Source organism: Rhinolophus sinicus, chromosome 3 (assembly GCF_057876585.1).
Source record: "Rhinolophus sinicus isolate RSI-liver-muscle chromosome 3, RSI-T2T, whole genome shotgun sequence".
Taxonomy (NCBI): domain Eukaryota; kingdom Metazoa; phylum Chordata; class Mammalia; order Chiroptera; family Rhinolophidae; genus Rhinolophus; species Rhinolophus sinicus.
The window spans coordinates 34,142,271-34,167,224 of NC_142503.1; the positions used below are offsets into that span (position 1 = coordinate 34,142,271).

At 40.0% G+C, this 24,954-nt stretch overlaps 1 protein-coding gene across 1 annotated transcript in view; it reads right to left on the minus strand.

Annotated features, from left to right (window-relative positions):
- Positions 1-24,954, minus strand: part of LOC109453391 (chondroitin sulfate proteoglycan 4-like) — a 54,639-nt gene that overhangs the window by 11,763 nt on the left and 17,922 nt on the right. Inside the window, exons 5-8 of the mRNA XM_074329209.2 lie at positions 23,397-23,573; positions 16,618-16,816; positions 13,116-13,247; positions 5,492-5,664 (exon numbers count right to left, since the gene is read on the minus strand). Of these exons, the coding sequence (XP_074185310.2) occupies positions 5,492-5,664; positions 13,116-13,247; positions 16,618-16,816; positions 23,397-23,573 (681 nt within the window). The remainder of the gene's footprint in view (positions 1-5,491; positions 5,665-13,115; positions 13,248-16,617; positions 16,817-23,396; positions 23,574-24,954) is intronic.

The window sequence follows — 24,954 nt, forward strand, 5'->3', positions numbered from 1 at the left end:
CTATTGCTTTTTCAAAGAAAACAGCCAATAGTTCAAAGAGAAAGATACAATTTTTGGTTATTCCAAGCCATTGGACCAGGACTCATCAGCCAATTGCCAGTTTGAACAATGAATAGGTGACTGAATGACACCTAGAAATTACATACAGTAATTTCTACACATGAAAAACATGCTTGCACATAATTCAGTGAACTGTACTGGCAAAATCAAAATAGCCAAAACAAAGAACTGGTGGAAAATATCCAAAATGATGACTGAGTTTAGTTGCTATTTAGCTGGCTACTCAAGAGACCCCAGAAAAGCAGGGGTTAGCATGGGCAGGAGTGAGCGCTGCATAAAGACACGCATCCTTCCTTGCTCAGAAAATCAAAGGGACAAAGTTTAATGATCCCACTGTACTCTCCATTAAGTTATAATAAATTAATTCTATCCTGTGGGAAGTGTTCCTCATTGCATAAAGTGTAAGTGTTGTCTTGAGCAATAAATCCAGATTCTGGGAAAAGAGGTAATTAGACAAAGTTCATATCCCAGAATTGATTGCATTATTTCTTTTAATGCAATCAATTGCATTTATGTGGCCCTGGAAACCAGTGTTTGTGTTTCAGCAGCAAACAGAGACAAGATGGGTGATATTCCATCCCCAACAGCACAATGGCTACAATGCAATTACTAGCTTTATGGAAAAGAAAAAAGGCTAGGCATCATAAACCCCCAAACCAGAGCACTTTGCTTTTTAATGATTCTAAATGATCTAAACAAGCACTGGAATGCAAGTCACTCAATTAACCTCGTGCTCTACTTGGAAGAGATTAGTGCCTTATAGAACTCAGTTCTTACTTTGTTCATACATTCTTTGAAATAAACAAAAATTTCTCTAGATTTGTAAAAAGCTTTCATTTCATTTTAAAACCTGATGATTCACCTCTTCTGTGTATTCTTATGTTTAATTCTTCAGGATATGAGATTTTCAGCACAAGTTTTTGTGGTTTAGCTTTTCCCATTTAGGCAGATCCAATATTGTGGTGAAAAACAAGAATGCTACTTGTTTATGTTGGTAGGTTGTCATGGTATGGCTTTAAAAAGCAGTGAATTTTCTTATTCTGGAATAAGGAAATATTTTGAGCTATAACATAATAAATGTTTTCCCCACAATTATTTTGCCAAAGTATGATTTTAAGCATAATGGATGCTGTGTAGATTTCCTTCATAAGCTATTTCTCTATAAAAAGCAAAAAAGGGTGTGGGTTTTATGAGCAAATGATACACTGGTTTTTCCTCCCCCATCTGAGAGTGGTAAAGGTCTGGAAACAATTTAGTCCTTTAAGGTAAAGGTGTGAAAGAGGACTCCACAATCAACTGCCTAAAACTCTTTCCCAGTTGGACACTTAGCAGGTTATTGGCTGGAACTGACTTGAAGTTAGAAAAACTGGTCTAGAAAGCCAAAAACCATTTAAAGCCATTTGAGTATGTGAACGTGGCTCAATAGTTCTGAACCTTTTAAAATTGAAACTATTGCCTGAGTAATACGTCTTTTCACCAACCAAACTGAAGAGAACTAATCAAAGCACATAGTATGTGCTCAATAAATGTCTTCATTAAGTAATTTCAGGGAAGAGGTTTTGATCATCTTCACCACCTCCAAAATCTGTCCCACCATTTCTTTTATTTCCCAAATGTTCTGGAGCTGCTGGGAAGTAACCGGAGCCATCATAAAACGGCTGAGAGTTGACGAGGGTTCTATTTGACAGAGGCCACAAAACTGCAAATTTTAGGAAAAGAGTCACATTCCATTTTCATGTGAAAAAGGAGACAGGATCTGGAGAGGGGAAAGTCAGGAAGATAAATAAATTTCTTTCTCTTCCCAGGTCATAAACAAAAACGTACATTTTTGAACAAACAAGCTAAACGCAATTGGAATACCTTCAGGTTAACACCAATTGTACTGAATTTACTGATAATCCCTGCTCTTTCTCAATCCAAATTTAATGCTTTAATGTTTTCTAATTGTATTTTACAGTAAGCATATGTTACTTTCACACTCAGAAAAACATGCACACTGAAAAGAGCCAGGGTTAGCATTTTGGTTTATATCCTTACAGTTTTCTCTGCACACCCCCTCCTCCAAGTACATTACTGATGTTTTTTATGACTCCTGAAGTAGAAGGGGAGACAGGTTATTTCAATGAAATGCATTCATAGAAATTCCACGAAACATATTCTGTAATAACACCTCAAATTTGCTACAGCAGCTCTCACCTGATCTGGGAGGAATCCTGCCAAGTCCTCCTTGCTCTGACTCACTCCCCCAGCCCCAGGCCTCATTCAGCCTCCAGCCTGTGCTGTGCCCAGGGATGAAGTGCCCCATCCAGGCCCAAAGCCCCCTGACATTTCCCTCAGCCCCCTCCGCGCATCATCACTCAGTGAAATGTATTCTAGAACACCAGGGACTCTCCCACAAAGGGCAACAGTAAGTAGGTTACAGGGTGAAGCAAATATCGTTCTCCTCTAATGACCTCATTTCCATTCATTTAATCACTATAGCACTTGAGGGTAAACACAGCAGCTATTCCCGTGTCCCAGAAAATTGCCTGCCCCTGTGAAACTAGTCTTTTGGCTACTGAGAGAGGAAGGGAACCGCTCACATTTCCAAAACCAAAAGATAATAACAGCAGCCTTAACTACCATGTATTTAGTGTCTGCTACATGTGGGGCAGTGAGCTAAGCTTTTTTTGTATTCATTACCTGCATTAATCCATTACCGACTCCAAGAGGAAAGTACAGCATAGCGGATAGAAGCATGACCTAGAGTCAAAGCCCTGGGTTCAAATCCTGACTCTGCTATTTCTGAGCTGTGTAACTGTGCGCAAGTTGCTTAACTTCCCTGTGGTAAAGGATCCAAGCCTATCGAGTAAGATAATGAGTAACATAGAAGAAAGCTTAGAGCAACGCCGAGGACATGGTAAATGGTTTTAATTATCATTACTGTTATTTCCTCCACTTTACAGATGAGGAAACCAAAGTTTAAAAGATATGTAAGTTGCCCTACCTCACAGAGCTAATCCAGATCTTCTGACTTTGGCCAAGGGAGTGTCCTCAGTCAGGAGTGGTCAGCAGTAGATCAAGGAGCAGGAACAGGGCACCTGCCTCCTAAATTATATGCTCTCTCCACACTCACTCCAAAGAAACAGAGAGTGTGGGCTGCTGAGCCGAGTTTCTATAGACTCTGAATATCTCTTCGGTGCTGTTTTACGGAGTCAGGAATCATTACATCAGGGGTGTCCTCGCATAGGAAGCCTGATACACAGCCTGAAGCCTTGTATACAATAAAAGGAGCTCTCCTTTGTCCTCTGAGTCAAAGCACAGGGCCAGGCCCCGGGCACAGGGGTGCATGCTTTGGGGAGTAAAGGGCTGTGTGTCATGAGAAGAGGCGTACAGCTGGTCCATTTAAAAAGGAGAAGGAAACTCTTCTCTCACCATGCCTGACTGGTGGCAGTGGCACTGCCCAGGCTGTGCTTTCACACTGGAACCTGCCCCTGTCCCCACAAGGACCAACATTTCAGTCAAGGCCCCTCTTCTGAGACACCCCTATGCAGGCCCCTAACAGTCCTGAGCCCCCGTGTAAAATATTGCTTGCTCCAGTTAACATCTGCCATTGTTAATAAACCATTGTTCATATGTTTTCTTGGTTTTTAAAGTAGAAGGAATAATGAGAAGAAAAATAAAACCTTAAAATAATTGGATTTTAATGAATCAAGACTTTGCCTCCTGCCCTAGGGCCTAATAACTAGCTTGGAGTTTTAATTCCTGTTTACAAATGTGTTATATTCTAAGGTGGTTTGTTTTCATAGGAATGTACTCTAAATGTATTATAAACAGTTTTCAGATCACCAGGCTAGCCCTTTGTGGTAGATTGTTCTATTGTTCCAATTATTAACGGCCTCCTCCTTGTGTCATTCTCCTCCACCCATTGACTTCAGCCTTGCTCATGCGACTTTCTTTAGCCAATGAGATGTGAGCATAAGTGCTACACAGCACTTCTGAGCACAAACTTTAAGAGTCATCACATGGTTCCACCATCACTGCTTTTCTCTCTGCTACAAATACAGCAATACCCAAGAGAGAGGCTGCTCCTTCAACTTAGATGCTGGAATAAAGGAGAGACCCACCGACAACCCACAGCCTATATACAATCAATACAAGTGAGAAATAAACTTGTTATTGTAAGCACTGAGATTTGGGAGCTTGTTACTGCAGCAAAACCTGGTGGATCCTGGCTACCATATCCACTAATGCCTATATAGACCATAATATTTTAAAATATTATATATTTGCAAAGAAAAGTCATGGAAACTAATGCTTTAAGTAATCATCATCAATTTCTTGTTTTAAAACGAGGGCTAGAGCCAACGCATCTTTATGTGACGGATATCATTCTTGTCAGTGTTCAAAATGCAACTGACCTTGGGCGAGTTTTGATGCCATCAGGCACATTAAGCTCCCCTAAGAATGTAGTTTTCACTCTAGTCCTTTTGTTCTTCCTTCAAAGTGCATCTGGGAACTAGAGAGATTTTACTTCCTCTTTTCAGTATCACATCCAGAGCTTTTGCTAGCCTCATGATCTGCTCCTGTAAATGCATGCAGACAAAGGCAATTGCAAAGCAAGAGCCAAATGCAGTCCTGCCACATCACAGTGAAGAGAAATGGCTCAAAGGTTAAAGGCAGACACTCTTGTGATTTCCTCTAAATTTGACTTTGGGTTTTTAAATTCCTTAGTCGTGTAAAAAGCTGCAGCCAAATCAACTGTCAGATCCCTGTCCACACTGTTCAAGATTGAAAGAAGAAGGTTGAATGGAAAATGAGAAATAGGTATATGTAAGAAGACCATTTGAAAATATAGATGTTTAGAAAATGAGATCACATATAAGCAAAGATGTCCAGTCAGACAGATTTCTGGGATGAAAAAGGAAAAAAATATCAAAAGGTTTAAAGGCTTATCTATTTAAATACAAAGGAGTATGGGTAGTGGTGGTGGTAAAGTGCCAGAGAAGTTTAAAACAGATGCTTCGAGATACAGATTAAATACACACCTATGCATACATATTTATACACACATATATAACTATAATATAGGAAATAATGCATATAATATGTCTTAAATATAAATGCACACTGACATGTCTTGTAGATTTACTCTTGCAATTATGCTTTTGATTTTTTCCTGCAGCTATGCTTTTCAATCAGTCTTTAGTGATGAAAGGCTCCCTTTTTATGTATTAGACACACAATTTGAATTTGCTTAATGTTTTCGGACAATGGTTTCTCATCTGTGTGCACTACAGTGTCTGATTTTACAACCAGTACAGTGAAATGAGTAATTTCCAGGGCAAAGGGATACGTCTGCTTAGCTTAACAGGATGAAGATGAATGAGGAGGGCTGCTCTGCAGAGACGCTCAGCCCAGCCCAGCTGCACAGACAGACGTCAGGACTCACCAGCTCCTGCGTAAACATGGACACATCCTCAGTGCTGTTGTCAGGATTTACTCGCACCAGCTTCCCAAGTCTAGGGGAATTTATGACCGTGAAAGTTATAGTTCTGTTTCCTGCACTGCCCATGTCATTGGTCACAGCTCTCAGGTCATGAGAGGAAAGGGGCTTCACGGAACCTAAGTAAAGATTAAAAAAGTATAAAGTATATGAAGGCTGCTGATTAACCAAATGATCTTTATAGACCCCTGGAAACTCTGGAAAGCACACGGTTACGAATGGAGGGAGCAGCTAGCTCTAGCGTATAATTGGGCTGTGAGGGGCTATTTATGGTCATGATTTGCTACTGAAGCTAGAAACAAAGGAGGAAAATCAAATGAGATGGGCTCCTCAACCCCCACCTGGCCTGTGTGTCTAACAGATCCTAGAGAAAGAAGGCAATGCCAGTATGTGTGGCACCCAGCTGGGCTTCCAGCTCAGGAAGGGGAAGCAGACTGTGTGCACTAGTGCAGAAGACACAGTGCCTCTCCTGGGAGACCAGAGGAGTCCTAGGCTGTTGATGGCTTCTGGTATGTTCAATGGACATCCACCTGTAGACACCTTTCAGGGAGAGGATGACTTTTAAACCAACGTGAGAAGCTCCAGAGGACCCCAGACATGGAGCTTGCACAGACACTGTGGAAGGAGACAACCTGTGTGAATGCCAAGGGGGAAGAACCAGTGTCATGTGGTTTTGTGTACTAATGTGACCTCACTGGCAACCAAAGCCAGAGAGGCTCGGAGACATTTGGGTCAGAGCAGTATTTCTCAAATGCTCTGTGGTGAAGAATAAGTGTTTCCCTCCCAATCCACTGTGAACCAATAATTTTATAAAATACAATAAAAGGTCACAGCAATATCAAATTGCTGTAAAATTTTCTAAATACTTCCTCTCATGTATCAGTTCACAGACCAGAAGGCCTGCGGACCACAATTTGTGGAGCACAGGGTTGGCGTACATATCCTTTTACTTTGCCATGATTTAGGGAATATCCCCAACCTTACAGGGTGGCAGGTGAGGAAGAGATTCATATAGTCATCCTGGCCCAGAATCTTCCTGTGTTAGCCCTGGCTAAAGGGCTTCAGCATTAGGCCTTGCACAGGGTAGCCCTTAGAATAGGCATTTTATAAACTGTCATGAAGCTGAGTAAACCACCCAATAAGTCTCCTGAATGACATCAATTTTGTTTTCCCTTATTCAGCCATTGTAGCCTTAGCGAGTTAGGGCCACCAATTGCAATGTTTAAACCACACTAGGTGCTTAAAAGCAGGACCTCGACTACAGCTAATGCAGGGGGAAGCCAGTTTTGGGTCTGGAAGATTTCCATCCACACAAGGATTGTTCTGCATCTTCAATTTGGAAACTCTATTTCAAATGCTTAACGACAAAAGAAAAAAATAAACAAGTGGGACTACATCAAACTGAAAAGCTTCTCCTCAGGGAAGGAAACCATCGACAAAATTAAAAGGTAGCCTATGGAATGGGAGAAAATATTTGTAAACCACATACTCAGTATGGGGTTGATATCCAAAGTATACACAGAACTCATATAATTCAATTTAAAAATGGGCAAAGGAACTAAACAGACATTTCTCCAAAGAAAACATGCAAATGACCAACAGGTACCTGAAAAGATTCTCAACATCTCTAATCATCAGGGAAATGCAAATCCAAACCACAATGAGATATCACCTCACACCTGTTAGAATGGCTATGATCAAAAAGACAAGAGATCCCAAATGCTGGCGATGACGTGGAGGAAAGGCAACCCTTGTGCACTGTTGGAAGGAGTGTAAACTGGTACCGCCATTTTGGAAAACAGTGTGAAGCTTGCTCAAGAAAATTTTTGCAATTGCTAAATTACGCCTTCTAGCTTCTGGAGCTAGGGGTCCAGGATCAGAGGTCACCCCAGGGAGGCCAAGGGAAAATATTCTGTACTCTTAGACAGTGTTACATAAAGTCATAACTTAGGCCAAGGTAGGGCCCCACTTCCTGGCAAGTGAATTATGTCTCTTATGTGTACAGTCTCTGTGCACCCCAACATCCAACTTCTCCATCTTCAGGTTTCTTTGGAACTTTTCCTCACTGTGCCTTCTTAACTATTTCCTTCTTATAAAGGACCCTAGCTTTATACGTATTCCTTCATCTCTAGAGTTACCTTTGGCAGGTAGTGGGTAAGGGGGACTCTTTAAAAAAAAACCAAAAAACTAAATTTATCTTAACTTCTTGGAATAGAGGACCCACTAGAGATGTTCCTGGCCAGGAGTTCTTTTCTCTCAGCCAGAACACATCAACCCTTGATTTTCTCATCGAGCTACCTAACCCAGGACGGTACTTAGGGTTTATTTCCTATTCAGTAGTCACTCTGGGCATGGTCAGTCAGGAAGATAAGTTTGTTCCATGTTACAACTGCCTGACAAGCATCTTTTATCACTCAGTCCAATTCACCAAAAGCCAAACATCCTTTACCCCCACTCACCTCATTTCATCCAAGCCATTGCAATTTTCATCTATGAGCTCCAGGCACTTAAGTTGGGAAGGATTTCTCTAAGGTCCCACCTAAATCATTTTCCACAGACTCACTATCCTACAAGAGGTACAGTAGTAATAAATGGACTCTATCACTTTATCTGTAATCTTACCTGTTTGGCAAGCCCTCACTCCATATGCACCTCTTGGAGATTCGAAAAGTAAATCAGCCTGTTAAAGAATCTAAGTCTTGGAATAAAGAAATCTGTTTTATCCTCCTTTTAAATACAGCATTTTTCAAACATACTTGTATCCTATTGTGTTTGTTTTGCAAAAAACGACAACCACCTTAACAGCAAGCGTTTCATGGTCATCAGGCTAGAAAACCTTACATATTTCTGTAACAGATATTATCAAGTGCCTCAGACGTGACAAGCCCTACAATAAGGGGTGGAGATACACCAGGAAATAGCACAGACACTGTCCCTGCCCTTCTTTTATGTATCATGATAATCCTAAGAAGTATGTTTCAACACCACTAAGAAGGGGTTATAAGGTTTGGAGAGCTTAAGCTACTTGTCTAATGGTCAAAAGCACAGTTCACTGACTCTGAGGTAAGTATTTTCAAAGTTGACACTATATTGCCTGTCAGTGTTCCATACTTCTTGGAGCTCAGTACTGAAATGACATTTGAGTTAGGAAATAATGTGATGACTCATTCAACAAACCCAACAGAGTCTCCTCTCTGCCTTCCAAACACACTCCTCCTCTTCCCTGGTCTTCACTTCTGCAGTCATACTGCCCTCTCTGTATGCTCACCCCTCTTCATTGCCATCCATCGAAATCCTACTCATTCTGGGGAGCTCAAGATCTGTCTGTCCCATAAGCTCTCCCTGACCACTGCAGTCTATGGGAAAATTCCATTCCCTGAATTCATGTAACGCACCTAACCTGTACCCACTCACCAGAAACTTAGCACAGTACGTTTTGCATGATTACTGTGCTCTTAAGTATAATTCTCTTAATTCCCTAATTAGTAAGTCTTTAATTATTTCCTTGAGGATTGACGATCTTTTCTTACAGTTCTTGGTTATCTCCCACTAAGTCTTACAATATTTAATTCAGTGTTCCAAGACAAGCTGACTAAAAGTTTTTACAAATCTCTGCTCCAAACCTTTCAGCAACACACTGATTTCTTTCTGCTTTTTTCTCTCCTTCGATTCCCACCATGGAGGACAGATGGCCCATTGGTGAGACAGGATTCCCTTCATATTATGACCAAACCCCAAGGGTAGTGAAGTCACACAGTTTGCTATGAATACCGTTCACTAATGGGCTACTTAACTCTAGGTCTGTGTAAGCTTATATTCTAGACCAATTTGACAAAACTCTCAAGGTCAGCTCCTCAACACTCTCTGTAAAACGAGCCAAGTACAATTTGGATATGCAGAAAAACTAGGTCCTGAGGCCACTATGTTCCAACATGCCACTACTAAAGATAAACAAATACATTCAATAGTAGCATTCAAGGTGAAAAACTGTTTACAAAATTCCTTTCTGGGGAATAAATTATGCAGAAAGAAATAGAACATATGTATGTATGTGTGTATATGTATATATATAGATATAGATCTATAGATCTATGCGTGTGTATGTGTATTTATGTATCTGTAAATACAAAATAACAAAATGAAAATATACATTATATAGATTTTTTTTCTTTGTTCACACACAAAAAGTTCCTTTACAACTGTAGTCCTTCCTACTTTAAAATAACTGAGTTAAAGAATAACTTTCAAATTTGGCAGAGTATGGAAGCTATGGTTAACCTTAAAACATTCACCCACTAAGTATTCTTATAATTATTTTGGCTCAGCGTACAAATTCTTACAATCTCAAGCCAGGGCCATATTTTAAGACTGAGTATGCAAAGGAGGCAAAACAGCATGGCCAAAGTCAGCCAGGCTGGCGGAAAAAGTCCAACCGGTATGGGATGAATGTGAGTAAAAATAAAATGTTGACTAATGCTGGCTTGCAATATTTCTCTAACCCAGGGGGGTAGAACACACAAAATTTCTACATAATCACTGCTGTTTGTTAAATTGCAATGCATATTTCCCTGGTTGAGTACATGAATCCATCATTAACATCAAGGAGACAAAGTAAGCAGCCGCCATGATGGCCCCATTCTCAGGAAACTGATATTCTAAAATAGAGACAGCCCTGGAACGCAGACACTCGGAAAGGAGAGGAGGCTGGGATTCAAGCACAGGATTTGAGGTTGAAGTTGGCACTACTCGGTTTTGGGGCTTTTGATTCCTAGTAGTTACATGACTTCAAGCCTTCCCAAGCGTCAGTGTTTTTTATCTGCCAGCTGGGGATGATCAAAACTTGTTCTTATATACATTATTTCATTTACATCCTTATAACATCCCAGTGCAGTAGATAAAAAATATAAAGCACTATAAAAACACAGGTATCAATTGTATATTAATGTCCATTCTATAATTGGAATAGATTTTATCCTACTATAGTTCTGTAAAAATCTATAGTTCTATAAAAAGGAATCGATTTTCCCTGATATTTCAGAACCTATAGGTCAACTTGAGTCTGACTAGAGCAGCAGTAGCTGATAGTGGACACAGCATCATGCCAGAGGCGGTACACAGCACACCTGCCTTCTCCCCCAGCCACAGGGCTGGCTGACCGACGAGGGAGGCAGAGGTCACTCAGGGCCTCCTTCCAGCAAGACCAGAATGGGGGGAGGTCCTGAGGGGAGAAGTAGAGTGGGGCATCTGTCATCATCATCCCCCACAGCTTTACACAGTTCCAGCACCAACATCCTCAAGTGGCTGGAGAAGAACAGGTGGAGGCAGGAAAGAGGACAAGGAAATGTGGTCATCAGAATCGCACCCCCACCAGGGACTTCTAATATGTAACAGAGAGGGCCTCTGCTTCTTGGGAATGTTAGGGTAGGAAAAACACCAAGAACAACTAGGCAACCCACACAGGCCATCCTGAACTCAAAAATCCCTGACTCCACAGTTCTCATTTCCACACCCACCCAAGTTGAGATTTTATCACATGCAGGAGCCACCTAATGGAAATGGACGTGAAAATCTAGCTTCCTTCCGACTGGCCAGGAGCTGAAGCTGAAACAAGTCACAGTCTGGGGATCGAGGGCAACACAGTAACCAAGAGTAATAGTTAACGTGGTAGGAGCAGCTCACTTTGACATCTGAGGACAATGCGCCGATTCCTGTGGAGAGTTCTCAGACTCGGGGAGGCCGGGGCACGACAGATTGGAAAGGGACACATTGGAAAGGGAAAGGAGTTGGTTACTCGGGACTGTGTCCAAAGGTTAAACAAAGGGCTATGAAAACTATATGCTTGGTGCAGTTCCACAGAGGCGACAAGGGAATTTGGGCCCCTTTAATATATTCTTCTTGCTAAACTAATATTCTGCAAAACAGGCCCCAGAAACTCCAAACTTTCTAAGCCGTAGTGGCTATAACATCCCTGTAATCCAATTCAAGTGTGTTCATTTACTAATCCAGAGTTTAGCCAGAATAGAGGAAAGGTATTTAATCTTTTGCAGCAATCAGATTTGTTCTGATTTTAGAACACTATTTTATAGATATATTTGTCAGATGACTAAGGTGCGGTAGTTGATTTGCTTATTTTTTAAAACAATAAATGGTATCCTAATCACCTTGAAAAATCAATAGAAGCAGCACACTTATTCTCATAGACAAATTATGGAACATAAAAAAGTTTTAGACTAGAAGAATCTGGGTTAACATACCTTTAATTAGATTTTGATAAGGTTTTTTTTCATGATCCCAAATGCTTAAGGCAACTCAAAATTTGAAAACTCATCCTAAACTTTGTTCTGTTGTGTTTGTTTGTTTTAAGTTATAAAGAGTTATTTTCCTCTAGGTCTACTAGAGAAGCACGTGAGCTTCCTCTGCCATTTACTGGTTGCCCAGCTAAGTTACATCATCTCTCGAAGCCACAAGTCCTGCCAGCTTCCTGTGGATTTATTACCTGCTTCACATGTATGTGAGGATTCAAAGACTAGTCCAGAGCCTACCCCCATGGATCTCAATCCTGGCTGCACTTCAGAACGACTTGGGACTAAAAAAATTAATGATGGCCAAGCCCACTCCCAGAGACTCTCATTCAACTGGTATAAGGCACTGGTATTTCTAAAAGCTGTCCAGAGGTGGAGAACAACTGGCTAGAGTAACCATAATTAATAAAATGATTAGTGTCTTTCTCTATCTGTGTTTTACTGGTAATGCACGTCAATTAAACAAGTTACAATGCACAGACAGGACTTTTCTTTTTTTTAACTGAAATATAAATGTTATTGTTTCCTGTGCTGTATACCTGTGCACGTTTAAGTTCTTTTCTCTCCTTTTTTATTACATCCCCTGACATTGGGTAAATCTTTCCCTAGCGCTGTAATGAGGGTATTGAGTCAGAGATGCTGACTTAGATCTTTCCACCTCAGCCAGGCGGAGATTCTTGGCAAACAGCAGTCAGGAGTCTGCAGGCCCCTGAAGCAAGCACTTAATGAAATTCCCCCCAGTCCCCTGATGCACAGGGTTTTTATATTCAGAAAAAGAAAACCCCTAGATCTAGAAGGTCACCGCAGAGCCTGGTTCTCCTTGCTTCTTTAAGGACCCTAAGGAGAGAGTAAGAAAAACGTACACAGGGACTATAAAGATGTCGGCTGCAGTGGTTCCTTCTGCCATCACCCTTTACCGACATGCCCTGTTCTGAGGAACAGGAGAGGGGACATAGAGGAGGCAGAAAGATCCAGCCTTGCTTTTGCTAAGTCCCTGCAAAGAGAGAATTTTTCTGGGACTTTATAACTGTTGGTATCACTCTATGGTTAAAGATGATGCTACCTGGGGTGTCAAAAAAATGTATACATATGACTTGTATTCACCTTTTGTCAGTATATATCGAGTATTACAATGTTAACACAGCTTTTTCCTTCCTTAAAATGTGTATACGATTTTTGGCACCCTCTGTATATACCATGCAGGAGGAACTTTCTAAATAAATTGAAAAACACTTAAGCCCAAACACTTACTCAAGTTAAAATCTTACCAGGAAAGATGCTCAGTCTTCTGTTTACTTCTAAACTAATGATCAGTGCTCGAGCTGTGATGCTAAAAATTTGTCGCGGTGCAAAGTTCAAACCATCAGTAACTTGAAAATTAAAGCCTCCTGACATTGCTCCTTCAAAAGAAGAAATTACACTCTAGTCAATGGGTTGTTCTGCAAAAGTTACCCACTTTCACTCTCCCACCTGATCCCTCTGCAAAGCAACCCCTATCAATTGGAGAGTGTGTTAACAGTCACTGAGCTCACCAAATCAAATATTAGCAAAACATGAAGCTACAAAAACATCAATAAAGTTCTAAAATGCATATCCCTTCCCCTTCCCCATGCTATAATAAAAGAAAGCAAAGAAATTGCTCCAAGAAATTTCTTTAAAAGTTTAAAAAATATTCATTACTTGCATTTTTATTATTTGGAATCAATTTTTACCAGTAAAAGTAATGCATGCAAGTAACACACACACACACACACACACTAGTGATTTCTGAAATATTGATAACACTGGATCATACTGAAAATCAAAACTAGCGGGAAGCAAATAACACCTAGCCCCACGCCCAAAAATAATTTCTAATTATTCATCTATTTCAAGCTGGCTGCTTGCTGCTAAGAGGGAAAAGGGCAAAGTGGGAAAAGATCCAGGCCCACTTTTTTCAAATTCCTGCAAGAGAATTCTACTCCCACACTTTAAGGCATTAGCAATATCAGTAAAGGTGTAAATCAACTTATGTGCAAAACAGACATTGAGACGGGCCCCCTATGGATCCATTTCCCGGGAGTGTTTTACCAATCTGTCTCACAAAGCACCAGGCAAGATCACAATGCAAAGAGCCTGACGTTCACATTCCCATCACCCTTTGAAAATGTTCATCCATCAGTAAATCTGAAGGCCCACAGGTCTTTGCATCATGTAATGGGTAAAAACGTCCTCTTTGTTGCCCTCAGGGACATGTGGCAAGGAACAAAGAAGGCATGGTCTGACTCCGCAATTACATACAAGTACTCCCTTAATAACATGATTTAATAAAGGGGTTGGCCCATGGCTTAACAGTCTCTCAAATCCCTGGTATGGAAGCATACCCTGAGAGTTCTGATTCCTCACAAAAAGGTTACAGACTTTAAAAAAAAGTTACCAATACATTCAAGAGTCATCATTCAAAAAGAGAGAGAATTCTGAGTCTACCTAATTTTGCACAAGGGGCCACAACAAATTTGTTTGCTTGCTTGTTTTTATTAGAAATAGCACTTGGAAAGTTGTATTTAATTAAACATGAAATTAGGGAGAATATGCTTTCTGCCACTAGGCACTTTGAACATTTCATGAATTTGGAAATAAAATGGAAATGGAATCAAAAGGAATTATATCAAAACAAATATTAAAATAATATACTGGGTAGACCCTAACTATGATACTAATTATGACCAAAGAGAGGAAAGGAGGAAAACATAAAAGTAGGCGATTTTCTATTGTTCAACCTCAGATTTTCCTGACAGTACTTTCAGAAGAGCAACCTTAAATCACTTAGCCTCTCACATCTTGGCTTTATCAACTTACTTAGGTCGTTATGTGGAATATAATTAGATTAATGGCAGAGCACTTTGCAAATATAAAATGCTAAGAGACTCTAATTAAACCTAAGCCTTTGTTTGGGGCTGCTGATGGACAGACGTAGCAGGCAGAACCAGCTGGTTTCAGCAACAGACTCATCTGTAGCTGAGATCCAGCCACTTTGAGAGCTGTTATGGCCTCCACATCCATTTAGAAAATGTGATGGATTGGCTCTCAGAGACCTTGTCTTTAACTTTCCTTCCTGCTTTTGGGGGAGAAATTATTTCCTCTGCTCGCAAAGAGCAAATATGGACCTGGTAGTTGACAAATAAATTAATCCAGAGAGCTAATTTTTATTTGACTCCTTCATTGCAAATAGTAACCAGTTCTTCTCTTCATTGGATGGCAGCTAGTAGACAACGCCCACCTTCTGGGTCAGACCACCTCACATCTTTCTGAGTCTCAGTTTCTTCATCTCTAAAATGGGGTCATTACTCCCAATGGTTCAGAGGACTTCTGCAGATTAAATGAAATGGATCATGTGAACTATACTTCTGCGGTGCCCCGCACGTGCCAGACTCATTCATCCTTTCCATTGCAAACTGTAGAGTTTTAGAAATTCGAAACTTCCCTTGCGCAAGTCTCTAGAGCAGTTCTCTTCATTTTGAAACTATGATCCTTTTATAAAAATAAAAATATTTCTAGGTCCTCAACTACTACTTGGATTTTTGCTATCTACTAATCAAAACCAAACATAATTGGTGGAAACCTCTTTTCAATTCAGAGCTTCTTTAAATGAATTGTATTTTATTAGTCAGCACATCTGCTCACATTTAAAAAACAGGAACACACATATGTGGAAAATATCATTCAGTCTAGAAACAATGCTTTGACACATATGCGTGTAGATTTAGGATCTTATTGCAATAACACTAACTCCACAGGCCCCCAAGCTACAGATCTGGAACCACTAGATGAGAGCATTCATGTAGTAAATTATTTTCAGATTATTTGGGGATTCTTTGCATTAACTGCAAAGATAGTCAGGAAACTACTACATTTGGAGATAGATGTTTAATCTTTACTTACTATGTTTTCAAAGAAGATCATTTAAAATGGCTGAAAAGATATGATTTTAGCTTTCGCGTCATGTACCCTGACCCACGTTCCCTCCCGTTTCCTTCTACAAGCTGGGAATGGGCTGTTGCCCCTCTCAGGTCACTGACAAGGGCAGCCTGGAAACAAAGCCAAGCTGGGTCACTCTTTGTGCAGATTTACAGTGGCTGTTTGGCTTATTGATTTATTGACCGAAGGGAGAAAAAAGGCCTTTTAATGTCAGGGTCTCCTAGAATTACACTTACAGTCATTCATTCATTCATGTGTTCACTCATTTAACCAAGATGTTTGTTTTGTTCACTAATGTGTCCCTAGCATCTGGAATATTACCTGACATATAATAGGTATTCAATATTATTTCATTCTTTCAACACTTTTTTATTAAGCACATACTAGGTCCCAGGCAGTGTTCTAGGTGCTGAGGATACAAGAGTGAACAAAACAAAGATCCTGCTCTTGTAGCACTTCTACTATAGTGGAGAAGACAAACAACAACCAAATAAACAAATCAATCTATACTAAAATATCAGGTCAGAGTAAGAGATGAAGGTGGACAGAGAAGAGACACTATTTTAGTGGGTGGTCAGGAAAGGACTGAGGAGCTTATATTTGAGCTCAGACCTTACATGATAATGTGAGTTAAGGTGCTTTAATGTTAGCTATTATTAGCCTTACCAAAATGTGTCACTTTTTAAAAAATTATAGTCTGAAGAGTTTTTAGATGACTTTCGATTTTCAGTCGGCAATGATTAGGTTTGCCTATCATGTTAACCTCTGATTGAAACACATTTTAGTTTCATATTGCTTTTCTCTATGACATACCATTGTGTACAAACACTAGCTGACCGTTGTTGATTTGAACCTGGGTGAAGTTCTGGATGCTTCGGCCAGGAAAGGACTTGAGCGCCAAATGTCCGTTGCTGGGTGGAGTGACCCAGTAGGCAAGGTCCTGTGGGGACGTGTCCCCATCTTCCGCACAGAGGTCATTGCTGGTAATCTCCGTGACAGAATTCACCCACACCTTAACAAGAAGAGAACCACAGATCTTGCAAAAGACCAATTCCAACCACATCACATCACATTAGTAAAGTGGATAGCTATGATATCTTGACCCTTGTCCAAAGATTTAAAAACTAAAGCAATGCACCAGAGTTTTTGAAGCATGAGGTTTCTTAATCCAAAACAGACGTACAATTAAATGCCAGATGAAATGTAGGGCATGTTGTAGTGTTTATTTAATTTATGAGGTTTATAAGGTTTCAATAAAAAATAGAATTTATAGTTATTTATTCAAAATTAATTAAGTTGCATATGCACTTATATAAAGCATAATAGCAATAAAAGCTGATAGTTACTAAGTACCTTCTGTGTGGCTGGCATATGTTACGTCCTATACATGGAATCCCAGCTAATCACAGAACCTACCTCAGAGGGTTGATTTAGGGATTTCTATTCATTACTTTAAGAATTGAATGATTTCATCAGCTTTGAAATATTGGAGGAAAATACACACACTGCACATTTTTAATTCTCCTTTATCCCACCTGTGTTGCAGAAAGCAAATACCTGACTCTTAGGACCTTGCAGTGTTTGCTGTGCTGATAGTCCATCTGCAGTGGTTTCTGAGTAACAACCTCTGTTTTTCAATTACATCTAAAATCTATTTACATTGTCTGAGTATCTTATTTAAATATTCATTTTTTAAACTAAGCATCTACTATGTTCCCAGCAACATTCTGGAGGCTTGCAATACATCAGTAAACAAAACAGAATCCTGTCCTCACGCAGTGTACATTCCAGCAGGAGAGGATGAAGGAATATGGGGAAGAAACAATAGGCATAATAAAGAAATGAATTATATAATCTGATAGAAGACCACAGGCACTATGCAAAAAAAAATTAAATGAAGCAAAATGAGGGGTTTGAAAGTGGGAGAATGTTACGTAGGGGCTTATTTGGTGAAAACCAAAGGCAGTGGCGATCTCTAGGGGAACAGCATCCAGAAAGAGGGAAAGGCACTAAGTGGGAGCGAGCCTCCTCTGCATGAGGAGCAGCAGTCAGTGTGGTGGGAGCAGAACAAGCAAGGCGAGGAGTAAAAGGGGATGCATCCAACAAGGAATGGAAGGGCAAACCCTGCAGGTCAGGAAGGCCACTGTGAGACCCTCAGCTTTTCTTCACTGTAGCGGGGAATCATCGCAGGGCTTTAGGTGAGGACTAACCTGGTTTGACTTAGGTCTTAACAGAATCCTCTGGCTTCTGTGTCAGGCATAGACTGTGGCAAGGTGAGGGTGGAATCAAGGAGACCAGATAGGAGGTGACCTCAACAATCCCAGAGATGAGAGAAGGGATTGGCCACAAGGTATAGAGGTGGTAAGCAGTGGTCAGATTCTGGGTGTATGTGGAAGGTGATGCCAACAGAGTGTCTGACAAATTAGCTGTGGTGAAGTGTGGAAGAAGGAAAGGTGGCAAGAGTGACTCCATGGTTTGGGCTCAGCAACTAGAAAGATAGTTACCGTCAACTGAAATGAGGGGAGCTGCAGGTAGAGTGGATATGGGGAGCAAGATCAGGAGTTCAGTTTTCAACATGTTGAGTTTAAAATGCTTATTGAGACATCAAATCATATTTTATGGAACTAAGTTGTTTTGAGTTTCTATAATCATGCAGTCACATGATATTTCACTAATACTGAAATATCTTGGTGGCTTTATCACTAACTAAATTTTCACATTTCTATCTATGTTTGTAAATGTCTTCCCCACAGAAACACAATGCACATTCCCAAGCTTATGGCATTCTTTGCTCTCTGACTAGAACCTCATTATCTTCTACACTTGTTACCAACTTTTTTAAAAATTCAATCCTAAGCATTTAATAGATAATCTCTCTGGTCTAAGGGGCTGTTTTCCTCAGCAGCACAGGCAATTTATGAAATAATTTAATTCATGCCCATTCATCAGCCAATAACCATTTAAACACAATTTGAGAAAGGGAGACCAGAAAGCATGTAGGATTCGATATTTTCATATGAGGCACGATATGCCACTTTAGCTGTGTAACCTTGGGCTCATTTCTGTTCTCTGTACCTTAATTTTCTCATCAGTAAACTAGGAATGATAGAATTATTATGCATAATAAGTGAGTTAGGATATGTAAAGTACTTAGGACATGCTTCACCGGGCACATAGTAAGCATTCAATAACCATTAGCTTTATGTTACCCATCTTCATCAGCTGTGGTTCTGAGGATGAATGTGATTTTTAAAACTACTACTTAAAAGTCATTTGTAGCATGATGCTAACCACTATTACGGCCATTCCATAACATGTACTGCAGATTTTCTTTAATCCCACAGCATTCCTTCAGAATTTGGGGTGAGTAGTTTATCTGTTTAATGATCTTGTTGTCAAGGAAGCTCCTGTATCTTGGCCTTTGGAACATGTCCACTGAGGATTTTCCAGCTTTAAACTCTAAGGACATCAATTTTTTAATAGCTACCAGAAATTCCAATCAACCTAGTATTCAAATTATAAGGTTTGGGCCTTTAGTTAACCCACGAAGTTCTACAGTTTCTATAAAATACACAAGATGGATTGTTTAACAAAATCCCAAGCCCACTCATTCTATTTTTTCACTTTTTATATTTTTAAATCCATCCATGTACCTTATTCTCATTTCTTCAGGAACTCAAACTGATTTGGAAATGTACTGCCATTTCTCTTCCCATGACTCTAGATACTCATTTTTTCCAACACCATGTATCCAAAGGCTGGACGGGGCATGTTTTCCACTGTATTACTCTTTTGTGAAACACTGATTTTGCCCCCTCTTGCCTCTGGAATATACCATCTTCCAAAACAAATGGAAAACCTGACACTCGAGACAAGAGCTAGTAACCTCAGGTCTTTATTTCCACTCAACCAAATTTAGTTCTGTTAACAGCCCCATTGCGTTGGGTGAGACCTGATTTAGTGCCCAGTCTTTGGTGATAAAATTTCAAATAGGTGGGAAGAAGGAAAACAAAGGCCCCGAACTTGAATTCAGGTTTAAAAGTAACCCAAAGCCCCAGAAATCATGGTTTAAGGAATAAATATCTGAAATAAATTGATACTTATTCATTGAAATAATGTATTTTTAAATTCACCTTTGACTGAGGCTGGTGAGATTTAGAAACCTAATTATAATTCAATGTAACCCTGATTGTGACCCTAATATTTAAAAAACCCAGACGTTTGGTTTAAGTTTCATCTGAGGGTTGTAAAATGTTCATGAATTCATTCTCCTACTATTTGATCCTTCCAGGCCTTCAGTCATCCTTTCAGATTTTGCTGCCCGAAATTCTTCTGCTGTCTCTAGCTCTCAAAGCTCTTTTTAGTGATGACAAACGCTTATCAAAAATAAGCACGTGATTCTATTTTCAGTGCAATAAAACAACGAAACAAAATGTACAGTATTCTAGAAAGCGAAAGTTAGAAAATAGGAAAATGAAGCCCCCTTGTGGACACAAACATCCCTTATACGGTGTGCACAGAAATCACTGTTCACACTTGAATACAAAAGTACGCAGTAGAACATATTTCAGAGTAAAAGGCAAAGGATTCTCCCTAGGCAGTCTAACTCCAATTCCTAATTCCAATTTGTCATACCACTGAATGGCCTTGGAGATCAGCCTGCTAAAGACCTGTGGCTTAAGGAAATCTTGTTTAAAGTACTTCAGGAGAAAGTAATGTACCTGAATTGCTAGAACAGAGTGACTCGTATTCATATTTCTGCCTGTGAACGCCCTTCCACAGTCTGAGATGCAGCTCCATCCACCCTCAACACTCGCATTTCCTACTCTCAAGTAGACTGAAGATTACTCTTTTTTCCACCTCCTTCAGGCTCTGATGGCAAGTTAGGAGAGTGGGGGTCAAGCGGGATAAACTGAAGGCCTTGAGAAAAATGCTGTTTGAAAAGTCAGAGATTAATAATAATAATAATAATAATAATAATAATAATACAAAGGCCTTATAAATTCATATTTTGCCACAGACTCTGCCACTATCTAACTTTGTCATTTTGGGCAAGTTACTGAATTTCTGGAGCTTATATTCTCTCTTCTTTAAAATGGGAATAAGAGCAATACTTGCTTTATCTACTACACTAGGTCCTTGGACTTCTTAACTGTTACTGTGAAGGAAGAGGCAGTAGAGTGTCATGATTATGGGCAAAAACTTGCATCCTAGCTCTGCTACTTACGGTCTGCCAGTGGCTCTTCCGCTTTTGACCTTAGGCAAGTGTCTAAGCTTCTCTGTGCTTCAGATTCCTCATCCTTAAATTAAAAGTGGTGTCTCAAAGCAGCTGAAGGTTAAGTGAGTAAATAAATGTACAGTGTTTAGAACAATGTCAGGCACAGAGTAAGTACTATGTAAGCATTCGCTAATAGTATTAAAAATTATCAGTTTGTGAGGACGCCTTGCAATACATCCAACACACACAGTCTTGCCAGGAAGTTTTCAATTCTCATTTGCCAGTGTTGTTATATATTCTCATGGATATGACAGAAGTATCACATACCAACAACAACAAAAATTAGGGTTAGAAAGTAAAGAATGTCTTAGACATTGTAAAGTGCCTACACAGGCTCTCAAAACTAGCAAGACCAATTCCTGGCTGCCTCTTGACTTTTTCTCATCAAGTCTAAATTATGCTGAGATTGATAACAGACGTGATTATATCATAAATTTCACTGCACAAGACTTCATTATTCTACATGCCTTACCGCAATTTCATTCACATTATACTATATACGTGTAATAGGAAAGCAATATTATAATTTTGTGCCCTGGTCTACATCCCTTTATCTTCAAATGTTTACAATTTTTATAATTTATTATGTTCTTCCTTTTTTGCTATTTCCTCTCCTCACCATGACTTTGGGCCATAATAGCAGTACCTAAAGTGAATTAGCCAGTTTTGCAGACAATGTACCTGTACCCAATGTACCCTCCATCCCCACTTCCTCTCCTTCAGGAAAAAACAGGGCAGATAGGCAGCATGTGGGCAGGAAGGGTTGACCTGGGGGAGGGCAGGGAGAGCTATGGTGATGGGCAGTTGCAGAGAGACTTAAAAGCTGAGGGCAACAATCTGACCCCACCCCCAAGCCCAAACACAGAGACCTCCTCCATGTTGTAAAGTATCCTGATGAAGGGGTAGCTGATGAATGAGTCCACAGGGGGATTATTTGTGTGAGGGGCCGAGGATTCTCTCAGAAATGCAGCCATACTAAAGGAAGAAAGCCAAGACAAAAGCCTGGTCTCTGAAACATGGGCCAATGTTGGGGGAATTGACAGTTTATATTTTCATTGACTCATTCCTTCAACAAATATTTCTTTCTCACTGTGTCAGACATTGCTGGAGACCATGAAAAGAGGCATGAACAAGCCATTAGGCTCCCATGCTGTCACTCTGTCCTGAGCCTGTCATTCAGCCATCTCACAATTCCCTCATCTATCCAATGAGGGAAATGATAGAACATATCTCAGTGAGCTATAAGTTCTTAGAGCAGTAGCCGGCACATAACGATAGCTAACACTTATTTTTTGAACACTTAATATTATAACAGCTATAATTATTCTCCAAGCCAGAACAGTGGGTTCAATCCTTAGAAGATAGGACAGTAAGAAGGGGTGAGTTCAAACCAAGAAAATCTATTAAATGCAAGCTTTGGGATACTTGAATATAAACCAGCACCGATGGGATCACCAGCACGGACACGGGTAGTGCTGGTGTGGCAGGAAATGGTGTCGTCAGAGACAGAGGCTTCCTGTGCATCAGCCCCTTTGTGTGGGCAATAGAAGCCACACCAGCAGATATTACCGCAGGGCTCCACATCAGGAGAGGAGCAAAATGATGGATACCATGTGGCAGCTAAGACATTTATCTGTGAGTGCTTAAGAACACCCCTAGAGGATTTCTCAGAAAGAGTGGAGGGTGAGAGAAGCTCCCAGAACCAGCAAAACACATGACTGCATGGCAGCCTTATTTTACTCTAAAACTGGTACGGCCTTGGAGTTTTTTAGTAATAATAGCTACCACTTATTGAGCCTTAACCACATGGGAGAGCTTTACTATCATTTTATCATTCAATCTTCATAACTCCGCCTCCATTTTCCATTACCTAGATGAGAGCAAATTAAAAGGCTAAATAACTTGCCCAAGGTCACACAGCCAATAGTGGGGAGCTGCTTCTTACCCAATCTGTCTACAGCAGAGCCCACTCTGTTAACCACTACGTTTCCAACCTTGCAGGAGGCTGTATTTTGCAAGTGCATACACCTTCCTAACCAAACCAGAAAAGGTCATGCCTCAGGAAATACAAAGTGAGTACTGCCCATTCAGGAAATAAAATATGACAGTAACTCATTGTGATTCATCATCTCTCGATAGTACCCAGCAGAATATCATAGCAATAACTGTCATTCATTTTAAACCAGTAGGAATCTGTCAACTGGACATACATAGTCATGTGTCTTAACTATTTAGCATTAGGAATAACACAAAAGAAAATCAAAGTAGTAGCCCTACCATTATTTTCATAAATCAAAGAGCATGGAGCACTTACCTGGAGGATTTTATTGGCTGTTATTACGGGAGCCTCATCATTTATTGATTCCACAGTCACAAAAAGAGTTTGGGGAAAACTCTGTTTTCCAAGCTCTGAGCTATTTGCAAAGATGGTGAAATTGTCAAGAAGTTCCTCGCTATCATCATGAACATAGTAAATCAATTCATTTTCCACCTATTACCAACAACAAAAAATCACCGACTTACTAAAATGTGATGTGAAAATATGAATAAATTGCTACAAGAGAAATCCTAGTTTTTTATATCTCTCTAAAACCAGATGTGTTCGTCTCATGAAATTTGATCCTGACGATCAGAGTGCAAATTATGATGGATTGTATAGTTTTTTATGAAGAGATGCTGCATTCTAGAAATAAGTTTAGGGAGGAACAGAGTGATCAAGCAATATGAGGCAGTAAAGAGAATGCTGGACTGGTCATCAGAAGGCCTGAGTTCAAAGGCTATGTCTAACACTAAAATATGTTGTAGGTAAGTGATATAATCTAACCTTTCTTCCAATGGAACAACATCCACTAAAATTCAGACTGTACTTGTTTATTCAGAGTGACTAATTTTTGAAGTTGTGAATTACTTGGTTGAACAAGTCAGAATGTTATATTTGGAAGGCTCTGAAGCTTCCAAACAATGGTTGGATATCTGTTCTTTGGAGACATATGGGCCAAGGCAACTCTTAAGTTTCCCCAGACTTCTCTTTTCTGAGTTAAGCGAGAATTATTTCCTTAACTGTTCTTTGTATGAGAGGTGACACCTGCTCCTTCCCAATCCTGTTTCTCCTCCTTCGGAATAAAATCAATTTTTGGCCCCTCTCTTAATAGATGTTACCCAATATTAGCTACCATACATCTCCTGTGGACAGAATATAATGAAATATATTGGAAACAAACTATCATGTCAAGGTACATCTACCTCACTGTAATAAGCCAAATGCAAATATTTACTTTTATCCCTATTAGATTTCATTCTTCTAATTTTCATTCTGAAATGATCATCCAATGAATTTAATTGTTCCTCCTGGATTTGTAATAACCGCAAATTTGATCAGCATGCCCTCCATGTCTTTAAGGTTCTGATGGGAATACACAAGAGCACAGGATCAAAATCAGAGCCCAAGAGAATTTTAAAGCTAGAAGGGAACTTGGCTTCAGTGAGTCTGTGACCCTAAACATACAACAGCAGAGAACTTTCAAAGCCCAACAGGCGTAGTTGAACTTCTGAAAAAGTCCCTGGGGTTGTTTGTTTTGATAAAATACAGCCAAAAATTTTAACAGTTCAACTTCACCCACTCGTATAGTACACTTCCTTTGAGCAAAGACTTTTGATCTCTCAGAGGTGTTTCTGAGAAGAGTTGAAAAGTTCATGGGGAATCTCAAGGGAAAGTTGTGGCTACTCATATACAGGTGTGCTGAGAATTTCTCTGGAGTTCCGTGGGCAGAGGAATTCCAGATCACAGGCTGACCACATGATCTTGGATCATGCTCTTTTAAGCTACTTGAAAACAAACATGAAAGATGGCATGGATCAGAGGGCAAGATAAC